This window comes from Morone saxatilis, unplaced genomic scaffold (assembly GCF_004916995.1).
Source record: "Morone saxatilis isolate NCDOM2014 unplaced genomic scaffold, NCSU_SB_2.0 Contig16, whole genome shotgun sequence".
In the NCBI taxonomy this organism is placed as follows: Eukaryota; Metazoa; Chordata; class Actinopteri; family Moronidae; genus Morone; species Morone saxatilis.
Window position 1 is genome coordinate 23,911,076 of NW_023339718.1, and position 15,901 is coordinate 23,926,976.

The window sequence follows — 15,901 nt, forward strand, 5'->3', positions numbered from 1 at the left end:
CAATCCTTAAGTTAGCAGGGCTGGACACGAACGGTAGCCAGGTTGCCATTGGCAACCATTTTGTGAAATTGGCAACCGATCCTTGGCCTTTGGTTTCCATCAGTACTAGCGGTAGCAACCACCTTTAACATATAACAAAATGTTCACCCCAAAATGAATAAAAGAATAAATATTTGTCACATTCATGATATTTAAATATTGCAGGTTGCACATGCGTTGGTGCATTAGAGAGCACACAGGCATGAAGCAAATGAAGTTGTTATACTTGTGGGGTGAAGAGTTTAACTAACCCAAAACACAAACAGATTTTAGTTTCAGCAACCAAAAGCTGATGCCTTACATAGTTTTAGTATGTTATTTTTTGTACTGGCCATAATCAATCTTGAAAGTTTAAAAATGTTCCTGAAATAAATCTGATGGAATGCCCATTCCCTTGAATAATCAGAGAAAAGCAGCACCAGGATTTGACGACGGGCTGCTGGTTTTAGGAGGTCTTGACTGATCACCCATGCTCTTATCGAACCAATGACTACAGTTGTGTGTTAGAGGATGAAAGCTTCCTGCAGGAGGAGGCCTGGCACTGCGGCGTCTTCCTTTTGGGCACAGTGTCTCTCTTTACTCAGGCTCCCTGGCAGTATCTTCTGTTTACTTATAGAGAGAAACTAAACACCCTCTTTTCACATTAGGCAGCGGGCCACCCAGCCCGTCCAACACACTCTGTAACACTGCAGGATAATCTACTGTCTAAAAAGAGCTCTCACTCATCAGGCCTGCTTGGGATTGCTTTGGTTTTTGCTGCCACCTGCTGTGTCAGTAAAGAAACTGGCAGTTGACACATCAGCTGATCAAATGGTGTCAGATTTGGACAACTCATATTGATATTGTCCCACCTGCTCTTTTGTTCTCCAGATGTTCGTTGTCAACAAGGCTGAAGGAGACAGTTGCTCTCTCTCAGAATTCACTATCACAGGTTCTACCTACGCACCTGAAGGAGAAGTGTGAGTACTTTACTGCTGACTTCATAGCAGGCATATCTAGGTGAAAGAGAAAATATCTCATTGACTTAAATTGTAGGGGACTGTAGGGGTTTTTCAATCAATCGATTAAGTAAGAGATTTTATGGGATTAAAGATGGGTATTTATTGTTATTGTTAACATTAATTGTTATTTGTTGACTGTATAAAAACACAGGTTAATACTCTGTACTTGTCCTCAGGTACCAGGATGGTAAACCAGTGAAATCCTCTCAGTATGATGCCCTGGTTGAACTGGCTACCATCTGTGCCCTGTGTAATGACTCCTCTCTGGACTTCAATGAGGTCTGAACCTGCTTTTTCCTTTACACAGTACAGTGTAATATTTTTGTTTGTGTGTCAACATATCTTTATTACACTTCATAAGGACTTAATAGACGATCACACGTTCTAGTACATAGCGTCAATGTTATAGCTAGAAAAAATAGTTAAAATATACAATATTACAATATGTGACAAAAAAAGGGATAGAAATAATTAAAACTGCAGTTGGGTAGACAGACATGCATAAATACATAACATGTCCACCTGCACATACAGTGTCAGTGGATCAGTGTGGGGTACAGGCAATACTACCTATTTGCTCCCTAGATCATTGGCCACATCTAACTATGATGTCAACACTAAATATTAATCAAGGAGTTTGACACATAGGTAGAATAAATGTTTATGTTGCACTGGATATTTTGTGTACAAAGTGTGCAAAGTCTGGGGATTAACCTAAATACAGCTTCAGGTGTCTTCATTTTGGGACTATTGACTTAAGCTGTGATGTGGAGTCTCTCCAGCTTCTGATGAAAGTTTCTTTCTTTTTGGCAGTTGTTGATGCAACTAAAACGATTTACTGTCCTGGGCCGACATGAACATTAGGATGTGTTATGTAGTATGTTTTGTTCAGTATCAGTGACATGCCTAAATGTCATGAACACATGTACTCTACCGAAACATATCATAAACTGTCCTCATTTAGAACACAGGATTGATGTGTTTCCTGCTGTGTCTGTGGGCTGAAGTGAAATCAACTTAAAACACATTCATCAGTGTTAAATGTGTTTTTGAAGAGGTCAAAATATTTTCATGAATGTTTTTGATGTTTCAGGTGAAGGGTGTGTATGAGAAGGTCGGCGAGGCCACAGAGACTGCGCTGACCTGTCTGGTGGAGAAGATGAACGTCTTTGACACTGAAGTCCAGAGCTTGTCCAAGATTGACAGAGCTAATGCCTGCAACTCCGTGAGTGACACAAGCTCCCTCACCTGCACACGCTGCAGATATCCACTGCTCCCACTCAGCAGCTTTTTCTAATTCTGTCTGTCCTTTTGTCTGATCAGGTGATCAAGCAGCTCATGAAGAAGGAGTTCACCCTGGAGTTTTCCAGAGACAGGAAGTCCATGTCTGTCTACTGCACCCCCAACAAGTCCCGTTCTTCCATGGGCAAGATGTTTGTAAAGGTATACTTAAAGAAACACGTTCTGAGGCGTGTCGATGGCTTTGCTTCCTCTACCATGTTGTGAATATTTTCTTCCTCTGCTCTACCCAACAGGGGGCCCCGGAGGGAGTTATTGAGAGATGCACTCATGTCAGAGTTGGCAACAACAAAGTTCCCCTCAGCAAAGCTATCAAGGATAAGATTATGTCTGTGATCCGTGAGTATGGAACAGGACGTGACACCCTAAGGTGCCTGGCTCTGGCCACAAGAGACACCCCACCCAAAATGGAGGACATGATACTGTCTGACTGTACCAAATTCGCAGAGTACGAGGTGAATGTTCATTTCAATTCTAAATCTTTACTTTATTTGTTGTCTACTTGTGGAGGGTTTTTTTTATATTAACAAAAATTCATTCACATCTTTGTCCCTCTGCGTCCAGACTGATCTGACCTTCGTCGGCTGCGTCGGCATGCTGGACCCTCCCAGGCAAGAGGTTGCCGCCTCTATCACGCTGTGCCGCCAGGCTGGTATCCGTGTCATCATGATCACCGGGGACAACAAGGGCACAGCTGTGGCTATCTGTCGCCGCATTGGCATCCTGACCGAGGAGGATGATGTGGAAAGCATGGCCTTCACCGGACGGGAGTTTGACGAACTCTCGCCATACGCTCAGCGTGAGGCTGTAACTCATGCTCGCTGTTTCGCCCGCGTCGAGCCTTCCCACAAGTCCAAGATCATAGAGTTCCTGCAAGGATTTGACGAGATCACTGCTATGGTATGAAGTCTGAAAGCGGAGTCTGCACAGTTTCTTGCACTGATCAATAGTGTTTAATATTTTATTAGATATAGTCTGCATTAACAAGCGTTTTGTTTCTTTATTGTGGTTGCTGGTCTTGAATCCACATTAGCATTCAAAAGACATAAACATGATGATCTGAAACCTGTGGGTATCTAATCTTTGTTGGCATCTTGTGCATGTAACAAAATATTTCCCCACAGACAGGTGATGGAGTGAACGATGCCCCTGCCTTGAAGAAGGCAGAGATTGGCATCGCCATGGGCTCTGGCACTGCCGTGGCCAAGTCAGCCTCTGAGATGGTCCTCGCCGATGACAACTTTTCTTCCATCGTGGCCGCCGTTGAAGAAGGGAGAGCTATTTACAATAACATGAAGCAGTTCATCAGATACCTTATCTCCTCCAACGTGGGGGAGGTGGTCTGGTGAGTCTCCTCAGGAGCAGATGACTCTAGAATTGCATTTATATTGGCAATATATACGGAATGATAGTAGAAAGAGCGTGCAGTGCAGATTTTAACTGTAGTTATTTCCCCCGACAGCATCTTCCTTACTGCAGCGCTGGGCTTCCCTGAGGCTCTTATCCCAGTTCAGCTGCTCTGGGTCAACCTGGTGACAGATGGCCTACCTGCCACCGCCCTGGGCTTCAACCCCCCAGATCTGGACATCATGGAGAAGCCTCCTCGTAACGCTAAGGAGCCCCTCATCTCTGGCTGGCTCTTCTTCAGATACCTGGCCATTGGAGGTTAGTTGATCATGAATAATGTCAGTGTTTTTTACATAGTATCAGAAGAATCTCTCATTTACCTTCATTCAGTTTGATAAATAAGTAGCCAGTGTATGTTGATGTTATTCGTTAAATCGTTTACAGTTTACTTTTAACCAGAACCAGCCGTCGGTCCCCACATTACTTCCTGTCTCACACTCCCTTTTCATTGGCTTCCTGTAAAATTCCGAATCAAATTATAAGATCTACTGATTACATATAAGGCCCTTCAGGACCTTGGCCCAGTGATTTTCAGATTCCTTGTCTCATTCCAACTCCTCAAATCTCTGCCTTATCCATTCCCCACTGCAAAACTAAAGGTGACTGTGCCTTGCTTTTTAGCACAGAAAATCTGTTGGATTTTTACAGGCATGCCTTTTATAGATCTCCTTGTTTGTTCCTCATCTTTTTCTCTCTTTTAATTTATTCTTTCCCTCTTGTTTTATCTTCCTTTGTTTGTATTTACATGCTCCCTATGTTTGTTTGATTGGGTATGGTTATACCCTTATGTTTATTTGTTGTTTGTAAAGCACTTTGGATCTCCGTGTCAAAAAGGTGCTCTATAAATAAAGCTTTACTTACTTATGTTGTGTCTTTGCGTGTAGGTTATGTGGGTGCAGCCACAGTGGGAGCTGCTGCCTGGTGGTTCACTGTCTCTGAAGATGGACCTCAGCTCACTCTCTACCAGCTGGTGAGTCTGCCTGTCCCAGTGGTCATTCTTCAGCTCCCCTCAGCTCTTTGCCTCCCCCTCACTCCCCTGCCTTCCTCCCCACAGAGCCACTTCCTCCAGTGCGGCCCAGACAACCCAGATTTCGACGGCCTGGACTGCCACGTGTTTGAGTCGCCCTACCCGATGACCATGGCCCTGTCTGTGCTCGTCACCATTGAGATGTGCAATGCTCTCAACAGGTAAACAACAGGCCTCTTGAATAATTGATTGAATAATTTGCACTCAGAAAATGAAGGGCAAACTGTATAAATAAATCACCATCTGTGTTCTCTCCTTTGTCCAGTCTGTCAGAGAACCAGTCCCTGCTGCGGATGCCACCCTGGGAGAACATTTGGCTCCTGGGGGCCATCTGCCTCTCCATGTCCCTCCATTTCCTCATCCTCTATGTGGAACCTCTGCCTGTGAGTTTTACAAAACCAATGTATCCAATAATGTCATTTAAAAACAAAATTCAGAAATGAGCTGACTGCTTGATAACCGAGTTACCTACTGCAGGACACAGGTTGACTTTCAGTTATGTGGTTCTGTTTGCCCCCTAGTGGTTCAGTGCATTCATTACAGACAGACGAAGGAAACTAAATGGGCTACCTTCTAAATACAAGGAAAATACTTAAACATTTACTTAAACCTCTACATCTCACTAATTATATGCTGGAATATTTCTTGACTAGCATTGTGACTTCCTTGAATCTTGTCATCACTGTGGGGTTACCAGGGAACTGGTGGACACTTCAGGAAGTCACTTGTCCAGCCAAGAAATGGTCCCCCACATAACGTCCTGTAAACCAATGGCAATTTCTACACTTTGGTTTTTGTAAGGATTAATAACATAACATGTTAATTAGTGAGCCTATTGGTGCTGATTGGTGGTGGATTTTGTCATCCTTGGAGAGAGCCAGGTGAGCAGTTTCCCCTGTTTCCAGTCTTTATGCTAAGCTAACCGCCTTCCTATTTAGTGCATAGACACTTACTTGCTGGAAGAAAGCGAATATGTGTATTTCCCAAACTGTACAACTGTTGCTTTGAGCATTGGGCCACCAGACGTCCCATAGCATGAACTTAAATGGCCCTTATGGTCCTGCCTACTGTAGGGTGGAATGGGACATTTGGAGGGGTACAGGTCACCCATGAGTTCCCCATGCTGACACATGTGAGTATCTGTGGTGTTAAATGATGAATGTTGTCGTGCACTCTCACAGGTCATCTTCCAGATCACCCCTCTGGATACAACCCAGTGGATGATGGTGCTGAAGATCTCCCTGCCTGTCATCCTGCTGGATGAGCTGCTGAAGTTTATGTCCAGGAACTACTCGGACTTTGGTAAACAGCTGGAGAAGCCGGCCAGCAAAGGCTGCTCTCTGTCTGCATGGGCTGAGGGCATCTCCTGGCCCTTCGTGGCCATCTCCCTACCCCTGGTGCTGTGGATCTACAGCACCGACACTAACGTGTCCGCCATGTTGTGGCCCTGACTGACTCCAGTACACTACCCTCCCTGTGCACCAGTGTGAAGTGGACATTAACACACACATCTAACACAGTTACATTAACTCGGAACAACTCACAGTCAACACTTGCACCTGCTCTGACAGTCTGCGTGCTGTCAGATCTTTTGTATTTAGGACATTTTCACCGATACATGTTTTTGGGCGGGGGGCTGGGGCTGTAGTCATATTTTAATGACTTTAACTGACATTATGTCTGTGTTTTATTTTACCATCACGCTTTCCTCTCTTTTGATCCCCTGTTTTGAACAGTTAGAAATGCCCACCGTGTTGGAGCTGTGTGTTGAGCTGTACAGAGAATTTACACTATTTTATAATAATTAATATTTTGTAATTTTTGGGAGGGGCTGTGGGGACCAGAATGCTGGGTGTGAAGAGGATGTAATTCTAAGGACCGTATAGTACAATACTAATTTTGGGGTAACTTGAATATATTTGCCCTGGCATGAATCTCTAGTCATTTTTTGAGCTCCATGCATAATCACTCATTATTTTCTTCAGTAGGCAGAGCACAGCTACCTCAATGCTGTTAATATGACCATTAATACACATTTGTCTTAACAACCATTTCATAGACTATCATTTGTTGAGGTAAGCACCAATTTGTTTTGCAGTAGAGACAAAGCCCTCACACATTTTGTTTTTTAAGTATATTTTTCTTTTCTGTGTTATTGGACGGAAGAGAGGACAAAGATATGTTACCAGTTTGATTCAGAGCATTTTTTGTTAAAAGCCTGTTGTTAAATTTGTTTACTTGTAAAACCACATTTTTCGATTTCTTTTTTTTAAGTTTGACTTTTTTTTATAGGTTCAGTTTCAACTTTCAGTCTTAATTTTGCATCTTAATTACAGTAATCTTTCTAATGTATGTATAATGTGCACATACTGTACTTGAATATGTAAAAAGGCACCAAGAAGCTGTTAGTCTTATCAACTGAGCACAACATGGACGACTGGTCATTGGAAGAGTCTGTATATCTGTACATAGCACACAAAGTAGAATCTCTGTATAGATTTTTTTCTTTTTGTCGCTGCTGTCAAAATGCTCCATTTACTCTAGTTTACTTAAGCGTGGTCCTAGCCTTCCTGCATGCCTGCTCCAATAATACCAGGCCAGTGAGTGCTCTGAGTTTTTTTAGCTTTAAAGCTAACTGTTGTTTCTTCCAATGCCTTCCACCTGTTAACCTGCAGAGTGAGTACACTTTGACCTGCATGCCAACTAGCGCTCTCCCATCTTTACGTGGTTGCACATGCAGCTTTGCTCGTACGAGAATGACAGCTTCTCATATTTTTGATAGGACTAGCAGTTTTTTTTTTAGTTTTTTTTTTAAATATGCTTTTAATGGTACAAAAGTGAGAGGAAAGATTTAAGGTGTTTGAGAGTTTGTTTGAAAATGCCTTCAATTTCACCAAGTGCCAGATAGACACTGAGTAGAAATAGGAGCCTTTTTGCATTTGGAACTGGCACAGTGTCACTGGTGCCGGTTATTTTTGACTGTAGACTGGCAGCATGTTTTGGCAACTGGTAGAGACACTGACATTTATGTGCCCCCACGCCATTACAGGACATGGTGTTATTGGTGTTTTTTTTAATTTATACATCTTTTTTTTATTGCATTTGTCTTTTGACCTAATTCTCTGCTTGCCCATAGCATGGCCTTAATATATATTTGCTCATTTTATGAAAAGAAATACTGGTGAATATAAATTATTTGCTGCTCAGATGCTTTTACTTTGGCCTGTGATTCTTGTGTCCACTGATTTGATTCTTCCTCTCTCTTCTTTTTCTTTGCAGCAAAGGCCAAGTAAGCCCACCTCTACTCTAAATTCCTTGCAGAAACTTTGGTTTTGTTTTGTGTTGTGCATGTGTGTTTTGGGCAGCACATCTTACAAGAGCTGCATGTCAGTTAAGTAATACGAAGACAGAGGCTCATAAAGACCATACATCGTTTTATAGAATGGCCATAAATAATTGCTGATGAAAACTAGCCAGTCCAACCTCATCAGTCCTAACATCGTCCTGCATGAAGAGCCTTAGATTACGATACAATTCTCATGCCATCTTTTTAGACAAAGATCTTAGTACCGTGTACAGTGAATTGTACTATATTCCATGGTGCATGTCCGCTGAATCAGCCATCTGTTTTACCAGACCTGTGTAATAGACAATGTATAGTATTGGTAAATAGAATAGACATTCGTCAGATAGTACAAATGTTAAATAAGCTCAAAAAAAACAGTTCATCTTTCCTAAGGAAATACTTTTATGGGATATTTAAAAACCAAACAGCCTTTTTTTTGCTTTGCACTGAGATGTGCAACATGTTTGGAGCAGATTTTGCCATATCTGGGAAGGCGGACGTGCAGCGGTGCAGTGATGCATACGTTTTACCATGAGAATGACAGGCAGTCCCTCCACTGGCATTTTTTTGCCAAACTGCTGTACTGTATTTTCAGAGATGATTGTACAATGTATCACATGAACTTTGGTTTCAGGTAAATAAAACTGTCATACGTGAAGAGTTTAATCACTGTTCTTTCTGGTGTCGCTAAGATTCATTGCCAACCTGGGGGTCACCAAAGATTCATGGGGATGTAGGAAAACTTTAAAAAGATGTATGCACTATCGGTATCTCAGCATTACATTCATTTTTGTGGAGGAAACTAAATTAAATTGTTATTTAATAACACAAGCTGTACTCAAAGAGCCTTAACTGTCGGCTCAATAGCCTCATTCTGCATTAGAGATGTATGCAGCTCAAACAACCAAAGAGCTAATCAAACAGTAGCCAAGCATCAGGGGGACGAAAACCCTGAATGTGTGAACAAAAAGCCTATCAAGTATGTATGATTGGTGAAGAAAAAAATAATAGATAATTGTATAAAATGTTGCAACAAATCTCTAAAACTCATCTGATCAATATTCAAAGCAAATACTTTTAATTCATCCAAATTGCTTGTTTCACACAAACTTCCTGCAGTTATTGTACTCACTGTTTGAGTTCATTGTACAGTTCCAGTTGTTCTGTAGTATTATTGTCATGCACTGAACATGAAATATCCATGAAATGTCACTTAGTCAGTTTATTCAGTGATAGAAAAGGGGTCCCTTAAGGAAAAAGGTTGGGAACCACTGATTAAACAATATAACGTGCTGTCTAATTCTGGACCAGTTTAAGAGAAACTGGACTACTACATTCATGTCAAGTGAGAGTGTTTAATCATTTTATTATACACTTTAAAAATATGTACAAAATACTATAAACATGTGTCCTGAAATGGTTAAGTAACACGTCCCAACTTAAGAATGAGTCAATTATAGGGTTATTTTTTTGATACATAAAGGCAGACTCAGAAGACAACACACACAAATGATAAGCATGTACATTATATGACACATTCTCATGTTAAAATGAAGGATACATTTTAAAGAGCAGCAGAAATATGGTACATAGTCACTTTTTCACAGACCTCTAGTTTGCCTGTTGGAGACAAAAAGTCGTTGGCAAACAAGTGAGTCAGACGGGCTCAAACAACACACATTTAAAATCTTTGCAGTCCCCCCTGTGACACGTGAAGGATAACTCCAGCCATTCTTGGCCTGAACAAAATTTACCATAACACCCGTTGCTTCAGTCTACATTTCCCCAAGTGCATCCTGGGAATAACTCAACCTCGAAAAGGCAGGGTTTTTTAATACACCGACACTCACTTTGTAATAAAATATTTAACTTTAAGTTGTACTTTGCACCGCCTGGGACAGTGCCAAAAGAAAGAAGTGGATTGTCTGTGGGGTTGAGTGTCCTCTGGTAAGACTGTATTAGGCAGCGCTAAAGACGAGCAAACGCGCCTCAATTAGCTCCGCAGTGAAGTGGCTGATAAGGCTGTCAGGATGTTGGGGAAACCGCATTAGAGTGTCCTGTTTGACAACCCTGGTGGCTGAAAGCTTCTGACGGGCTGCAGTGTGTTTGGAAGGTGGAACTGACTGTGTATCCTTCAGTGGCCGGGGTCACTGCATACCAAACCACTGTTCCTGATCGGCCCACTGCGCCGCTTCACTGTCACTGCCCTCCAGGTCTCCGTCCTCTCCGCTGCCCTCCATGTCGTCACCGTCCAGCTCCACCGTGGCGTCCGTGGGACTCTCCTCCTTCTCCATCTTCTGCATGCCTTCTAAAGACTTCTGGTCATTGGGATCCAAGCTTAGGAAAGACGATATAAATGCATAAACTCCCCATCATTACGTGGCTAAAAGAATACTTTGCTTTATTTTTGCAACATATCAGAAGAAGTATTAGAAGTTAAAGTAAGGAGCAGTCTCTGGTTACCTTAGTGCTATGCTGTACTGATCCATGGCTTCTTGGTAATCGTTTACAGCCACCAGAAAATCTCCCAGCATTCTGTGCAGGACACAGTCACTCTGATTGGCCAGGGCGTTACGGAGGAGAGCGATCCCTTCTTCATATTTCTGTTCCCGACCTTCAAAAAAGCACACAGGACACTTTTATTTCCATATTTATTTTCTTTAAGTTACTGAATAGATTTGAATTTCTTTGAAAAATCTGATGAAAGATCTGATTTTCAAAGGCAGCTGTACGTACTGAGCAGTTCAGCCTTTTTGACCACAGCCTTGGTGTAGTCCGGTCTCTGGGCCAGTGCTTTGTCCAGCAGGGTTTTGGCTTTCTCCTGAGTCACCGGGTCTTCCAGGCACACTGTGGCAAGGATGGTCAGAGTCTGTGCGTTGGCCCCCAGAGTCTTATAGATGTTATTGGCCATTCCCATAGCCTCTCGAATCCCATTGGATGCCAGGTAACAGTCGATCAGACCTGTGAAGGGGCGGTTACTAACACTTTAAAAAGCAGAATAGAAATGTACTCCGAGTGAAAAGACAGAGGCCATAATGGGATAGAATTTTTTTAAAAAGCCAAACATGCCTTCGTAGCAGTCGAGCCTGCAGGGTGCCAAGCGCATGGCCTCTCTGAAATGGATGATGGCTTCTTGAACACGACCCATGTTTCTCAGCGCTGCACCCTTCAGGAGGAGAGCCTGCACGCTGTTGCTGTTCAGCTGGATGGCCTTGGCTCCCAGGTAGAGGGCTCTGGAGTAACGCTTGCTATAAAAGCTGTGACAACTGAGCCACACAAACACATTCAAAGCATTACAAAAACCGAACAGGACAGTGCTATTTCCCATAAAAAGTAACAGTTACACATCTATTATACTTGAAGTGATATGTGATATGTGTCAGCCTATTAAGACTGCCTGCTCAGAGACTCACCCAGAGATCACCCAGGGTTCTGCATGCTGGTCCGAGATATTAAATAATCGTCCCCCAAGGACTTCAACGTCCTCCAAGTGTCCTTCACGGGCCATCAGGTACCCATAAACATCCATTCCTGCAAGAGCAAAACAACAGAACGGACATTTTAGGGTGTAAAGCTGGTGCACGGTCCCGAGCTCACAGCACAGACAATGAAAGATAATCAAGCCCTGAGGATCAAATAGTACAAAACAAACCGAATACATTTTAACTGTTTATGAAAGACGCTCGGTCAATCAGTCACCTTTGATGAGGTATGGGTCCAGCATCTGGGCTTGTTCAAATTTGAGGATGGCGTTCTTGGTGTCACCTGCCCTGAAGTAGACATCTGCCAGGCTCACCAGGAGGTCTACGTTGTCCCGCAACAGAGACTTCTTCTCAAGAGAGCTGAGACAAGACGAGATGGAGACACAACAAATAAACCAGACTGTCACATTAAAAAGGAACAGGAATATTCACTTTGTATAAAGCATTGCTGCTCTGCTCACCAAATAGTGTTGATGGCTCTCTGATTGTCCCCCGCGTGTATGAAGGCATATGCTTTGACCCAAACAGAGAGCCAGTCCAGGTTGGGGATACTCTGGATCACATCCATAGTCATGGACGCCACTTCAGCTCCTTTGACTGATAAAGAGAGAAGACCTAGAGGAAAAAACAGATTTTTTGTAATAATTATTTAAAGAGCGCTTTTCATAAACAGGTGTCAAAGCTCCATAAAACGTTCACTGGAGTCAGAGATTCACAAGCAGAACTTTTGTGAGCATGTGTGTTTACACACCAGACTATATATACATACATAAGTGTCTCAGCAGGTTAAATGTTTTTTTTAGATGAAGGTGTCTCTGCAGCTACACATACCAATGATTGCATCCAGGGCGAGGGGACACTGTCTGAGGACCTCTTTGTAGCTCGTCACTGCAGAGCGCTCCTGGCCAGCTTTCCTGTACAGGTTAGCTAGCATCATGTTGATCTGAGGCGAGAAAGAAAACAATACCATCCTTTGATCACAATTCTCTGTAAAAGCTAACAAACTCAAATAGTGCCGCAACGATTAGTCAATTAATCAATTAGTTGTAGACTCTTATGATAATTGATTGTTTTTTTTGTTTTTTTAAAAAGAAGAAACAATTCTCTGATTTCAGCCTCTCAGATGAAAATCTTCTGGTTTTTTTTAGTCCTCTATGACAGTACACTGAATATCTATGGGTTGTGGACAAAATGAGACATTTGAGGACGTCCCCTTTGGGCTTTGAGAAAATGATCGACAGATTAATCAATAATACATAAATAGTTGCAAATATTACCTTCGGAGTCCTCTGTCTGGATGGAATCCCATCGAGCACTGCAATGGCATCTTTATCCAGTTTCAATATGGTGTAGCACTCAGCTATCTTATACTTCACCTCAATTTCTGAGGGCAAACTCTGAAAGACAACCATCAGTGTAACTGGATGTTTTTCTATTACCATTCAGAGGTATGGATTTAGCAAACAAGACACTCAGCACATTAACACACATTAGAACAAAATGCCCTGTCTTCAAAACAACACATTTTATCCTTTTATCCTTCAGCAAGAGTTAATGATGGCAAAAGCAACCACACACCTATCAAGTTCAAATGTTCTTTGGTTTATACTGTATATAAACTGTAAATGTAAGTGAAGCACTGTGTGCCAGGAGATTTTAGTGTCCCTCAAAATATACTTTAATACTATCATCAAAACAGCAAATAAAAAAACAACTACATCTGCAATCGTTGTGTCATCTTCCATAGTGTAGGAAATCTGCGAGTCACACACAGGAGTTGTGTCACGGCTTCAGTCAGTGGCATCTACCATACCTGTGCCTGTATGTTAGATGCGGCTCCACCAGTAGAAGTACGAACTTTAGACGTTTTGCTGAGCACCTTCTTCTGTTGCAGAGCCATACTGTATTTACAGGCAGCATTACGATACTCCTTGTCATGGAAGATGGCATCAGCGTGGTAAACCAACATCTGGTACTTCTGGGCCGGTGAGAACAGCTCTCTGGAAACAAAATAAAGATCCAAACAATAAAGTAATTACAATCAGAGAAGAAACCACATAGGAAATGCACACGTGATAATGCAAAGTGTCTAATAGTCCAAAGACTTAAATTAACTCATTGAGTAAAAGAAAATACAAAAGAGAAAAACTGAATAAAAACAGGAATATTATGTTCATAACAAAATATACAGCCAATCAAACTAATGAAGAATGTTCCTAACATAAAGGTTACCATAACAAGAATAAACAAAGATAGTGAAAATGTGTATTGATGCAATGCCACAGGCAGTTTTAATCAGAATAGAGGGCACACTGGTTGAGCTGGGCTGTAACAGTAACTGAGACAGCACAGCTCGTACAAAGCCACTGATCTGAAATCAATCACACTCTATCGTGAACGGGGGAATCAAGTTATCAACAATACATGTGGAATATGTGTGTAAGTCCTCTCTGATCGGCTGCATCCACAGTGCTTCAAGCTAACTGCTAACTGCAGCCACCATTAACTGGAGGAGACTCTACATACGACTATTTGCTGGAGATGAACGTACACCGTTAATATAAACGCAACTCTAAATACTCCACCGAGAATTTAGCGGGAGTCTGTTTACATTAATTTAGAAATCTGACGCGCTTTACGGTTACAGTCATTAATGTTATCCGTTGTCGAGCAGTTAGCTTTGGGCTGTCACATTAACGGGAAGACAACATAACACACTGGTGGACGAGAGCACCCTTCAGGAAATAGACGGACCCCGCTCTGACAATACTTACGGATTGTTATTACTCATCGTCAACAACAAACTGCTCAATATCCGGACATTAGAGTGAAGGCCAGCGGCAGCCATATCCCGTACATGGTCTATTACATTCATGTTGGATTATGTTGAGGGCTTGCTTTACGTTTCCGTCTCAAGTTAAAAGTTTGGGCTTGTAAACAGCTAACGCTAGCTAGCTTCTGATGTATTAAATATGGCGCCGAACAACCTTCCTTCCGCATAGTGCTGCCTTCAGGTTCTCTTCACAACCTCGTGCCTTCAACAACTGCGCTTCTAAATGTTATATGTTCAGGAAATCTGCGACTTTGGCAACAACTTTTTATCGACTTTATTTTTTTTGGGAGAAACAACACGTAAAAGTACACAAACGTGCTTAGAGTACAAATGTTAATGTTTTAATGTTTAAAATAATAAGTTAAATGTTTAAGTCGAAAGTTACCGTTCACTATAGGACGCTCTGTGTGCATATATCCGACAGTTGTGAACGCATCTTGTGTATTTGCTGCAGCAATATTTTTATTTTTTTAGTAAATTAATAGTTTAGAGATAGAGATACATGACATAAATATAATAAAAAACAAACTGGAATCACTATCTACTTTTATCATTAGGTTTAATTATAGTGTCTCTTATAAATTTGTAATATAAAAAAACATCCATACATAGGGTAAATAATTTGATGAATATTGTTTTCATAGTCAACTAATGCAGGCAAAAAGATAAAAATGACTCCTATCCTTTTTTAACTTGTATCTTCTTTCTCCTAACAGACTGCCTATCTTTCAGCTGACTGAAGACATGATCCCTTAAATAATACATTTCACCTATGAAATATGCTATTTGAGCCCTTCCTCACATCAGAATTGTTTATTGCCGAGTAGGTTTTTACACCTACGAGGAATGTGACTTGGTGCGTTGGTGCATGAAAAATACAAATATGCATATACATATACAAATCACACAAAAAACATGTGCCTGTGTGCATATCATGTCCACCCACAACATTGTCAAGTTTACTGTCACATACACAATCATACACAGTTCGATGTATAGTGAAAATCTGCCAAGCTCCAGAATACATCTAGCAAATAGGATTCAAAAGTAAAATAAGACTGTGAAACAATGAAACAAAATAGTCTAATGATTTAACAGTAAATAATGATCTAATCATTATAAGGGGTGATAATGACATCAGTACGACAGAAATTTATAGTAAATGGATGAATTATAAATGATGTGTAGTCCTCTGAAAGGTCACTCGTTCAGGACCCAAAGGGCCTGAGGGAAGAACATCCTCCTCATCCTCTTTGGCCTTCAGGCAGTGGCTCCATGACCGCAGAGAGAAGATAAATAAGATTAATAATGTGCATAGGTATAATAACATTTCGAGTAACATTTACATTTATAATAGTCAAATAATATTTTTTTGTATTATTATATTATGTTACCAAATAAGAGCATCTTGTTTCTCTGTTTTATACCACAAATTAACATTAACATTGTTCAAAATGCCAAAATACT

The 15,901-nt window shown here is 41.4% G+C and overlaps 2 protein-coding genes across 3 annotated transcripts in view; one reads left to right on the forward strand and one right to left on the reverse strand.

Moving 5' to 3' along the window:
* LOC118325795 (sarcoplasmic/endoplasmic reticulum calcium ATPase 2-like) overlaps window positions 1-8,777 on the forward strand; it is a 23,204-nt gene extending 14,427 nt beyond the window's left edge. The window contains exons 9-21 of one of the 2 annotated variants that reach the window (XM_035658622.1): window positions 910-998; window positions 1,217-1,319; window positions 2,134-2,265; window positions 2,364-2,483; window positions 2,576-2,794; window positions 2,904-3,239; window positions 3,464-3,684; window positions 3,802-4,004; window positions 4,631-4,716; window positions 4,801-4,934; window positions 5,039-5,156; window positions 5,955-6,075; window positions 8,053-8,777. In XM_035658622.1, the coding sequence (XP_035514515.1) occupies window positions 910-998; window positions 1,217-1,319; window positions 2,134-2,265; window positions 2,364-2,483; window positions 2,576-2,794; window positions 2,904-3,239; window positions 3,464-3,684; window positions 3,802-4,004; window positions 4,631-4,716; window positions 4,801-4,934; window positions 5,039-5,156; window positions 5,955-6,075; window positions 8,053-8,066 (1,896 nt within the window). In that variant the 3' untranslated portion in view covers window positions 8,067-8,777. Of the gene's footprint in view, window positions 1-909; window positions 999-1,216; window positions 1,320-2,133; window positions 2,266-2,363; window positions 2,484-2,575; window positions 2,795-2,903; window positions 3,240-3,463; window positions 3,685-3,801; window positions 4,005-4,630; window positions 4,717-4,800; window positions 4,935-5,038; window positions 5,157-5,954 lie in introns of both variants that reach the window. The other variant, XM_035658620.1, reaches the window with a different exon arrangement.
* Window positions 8,778-9,326: 549 nt separating this feature from the next.
* Window positions 9,327-14,580, reverse strand: anapc7 (anaphase promoting complex subunit 7). Its single transcript, XM_035658746.1, has 11 exons — window positions 14,376-14,580; window positions 13,415-13,601; window positions 12,879-12,998; window positions 12,433-12,544; window positions 12,063-12,216; window positions 11,819-11,961; window positions 11,533-11,650; window positions 11,189-11,385; window positions 10,856-11,080; window positions 10,583-10,733; window positions 9,327-10,456 (listed from the first exon to the last, which is right to left on the reverse strand). Exons 1-11 carry the CDS (start codon window positions 14,474-14,476, stop codon window positions 10,267-10,269), a joined length of 1,698 nt encoding a protein of 565 aa, XP_035514639.1. The 5' UTR covers window positions 14,477-14,580; the 3' UTR covers window positions 9,327-10,266.
* Between the last annotated feature and the right edge of the window lie 1,321 nt (window positions 14,581-15,901).

Excerpts from the sequence above, each read along its gene's own strand:
- anapc7 (XM_035658746.1), bottom strand. The coding sequence starts at position 14,476 with ATGAATGTAATAGACCATGTACGGGATATGGCTGCCGCTGGCCTTCAC. Across the intron at positions 11,962-12,062 it reads AGAGCCATCAACACTATTTG|CTCTCTTGAGAAGAAGTCTC; the intron begins GTGAGCAGAGCA and ends GTCTTGTCTCAG. Across the intron at positions 11,651-11,818 it reads GGACCCATACCTCATCAAAG|GAATGGATGTTTATGGGTAC; the intron begins GTGACTGATTGA and ends TTGCTCTTGCAG.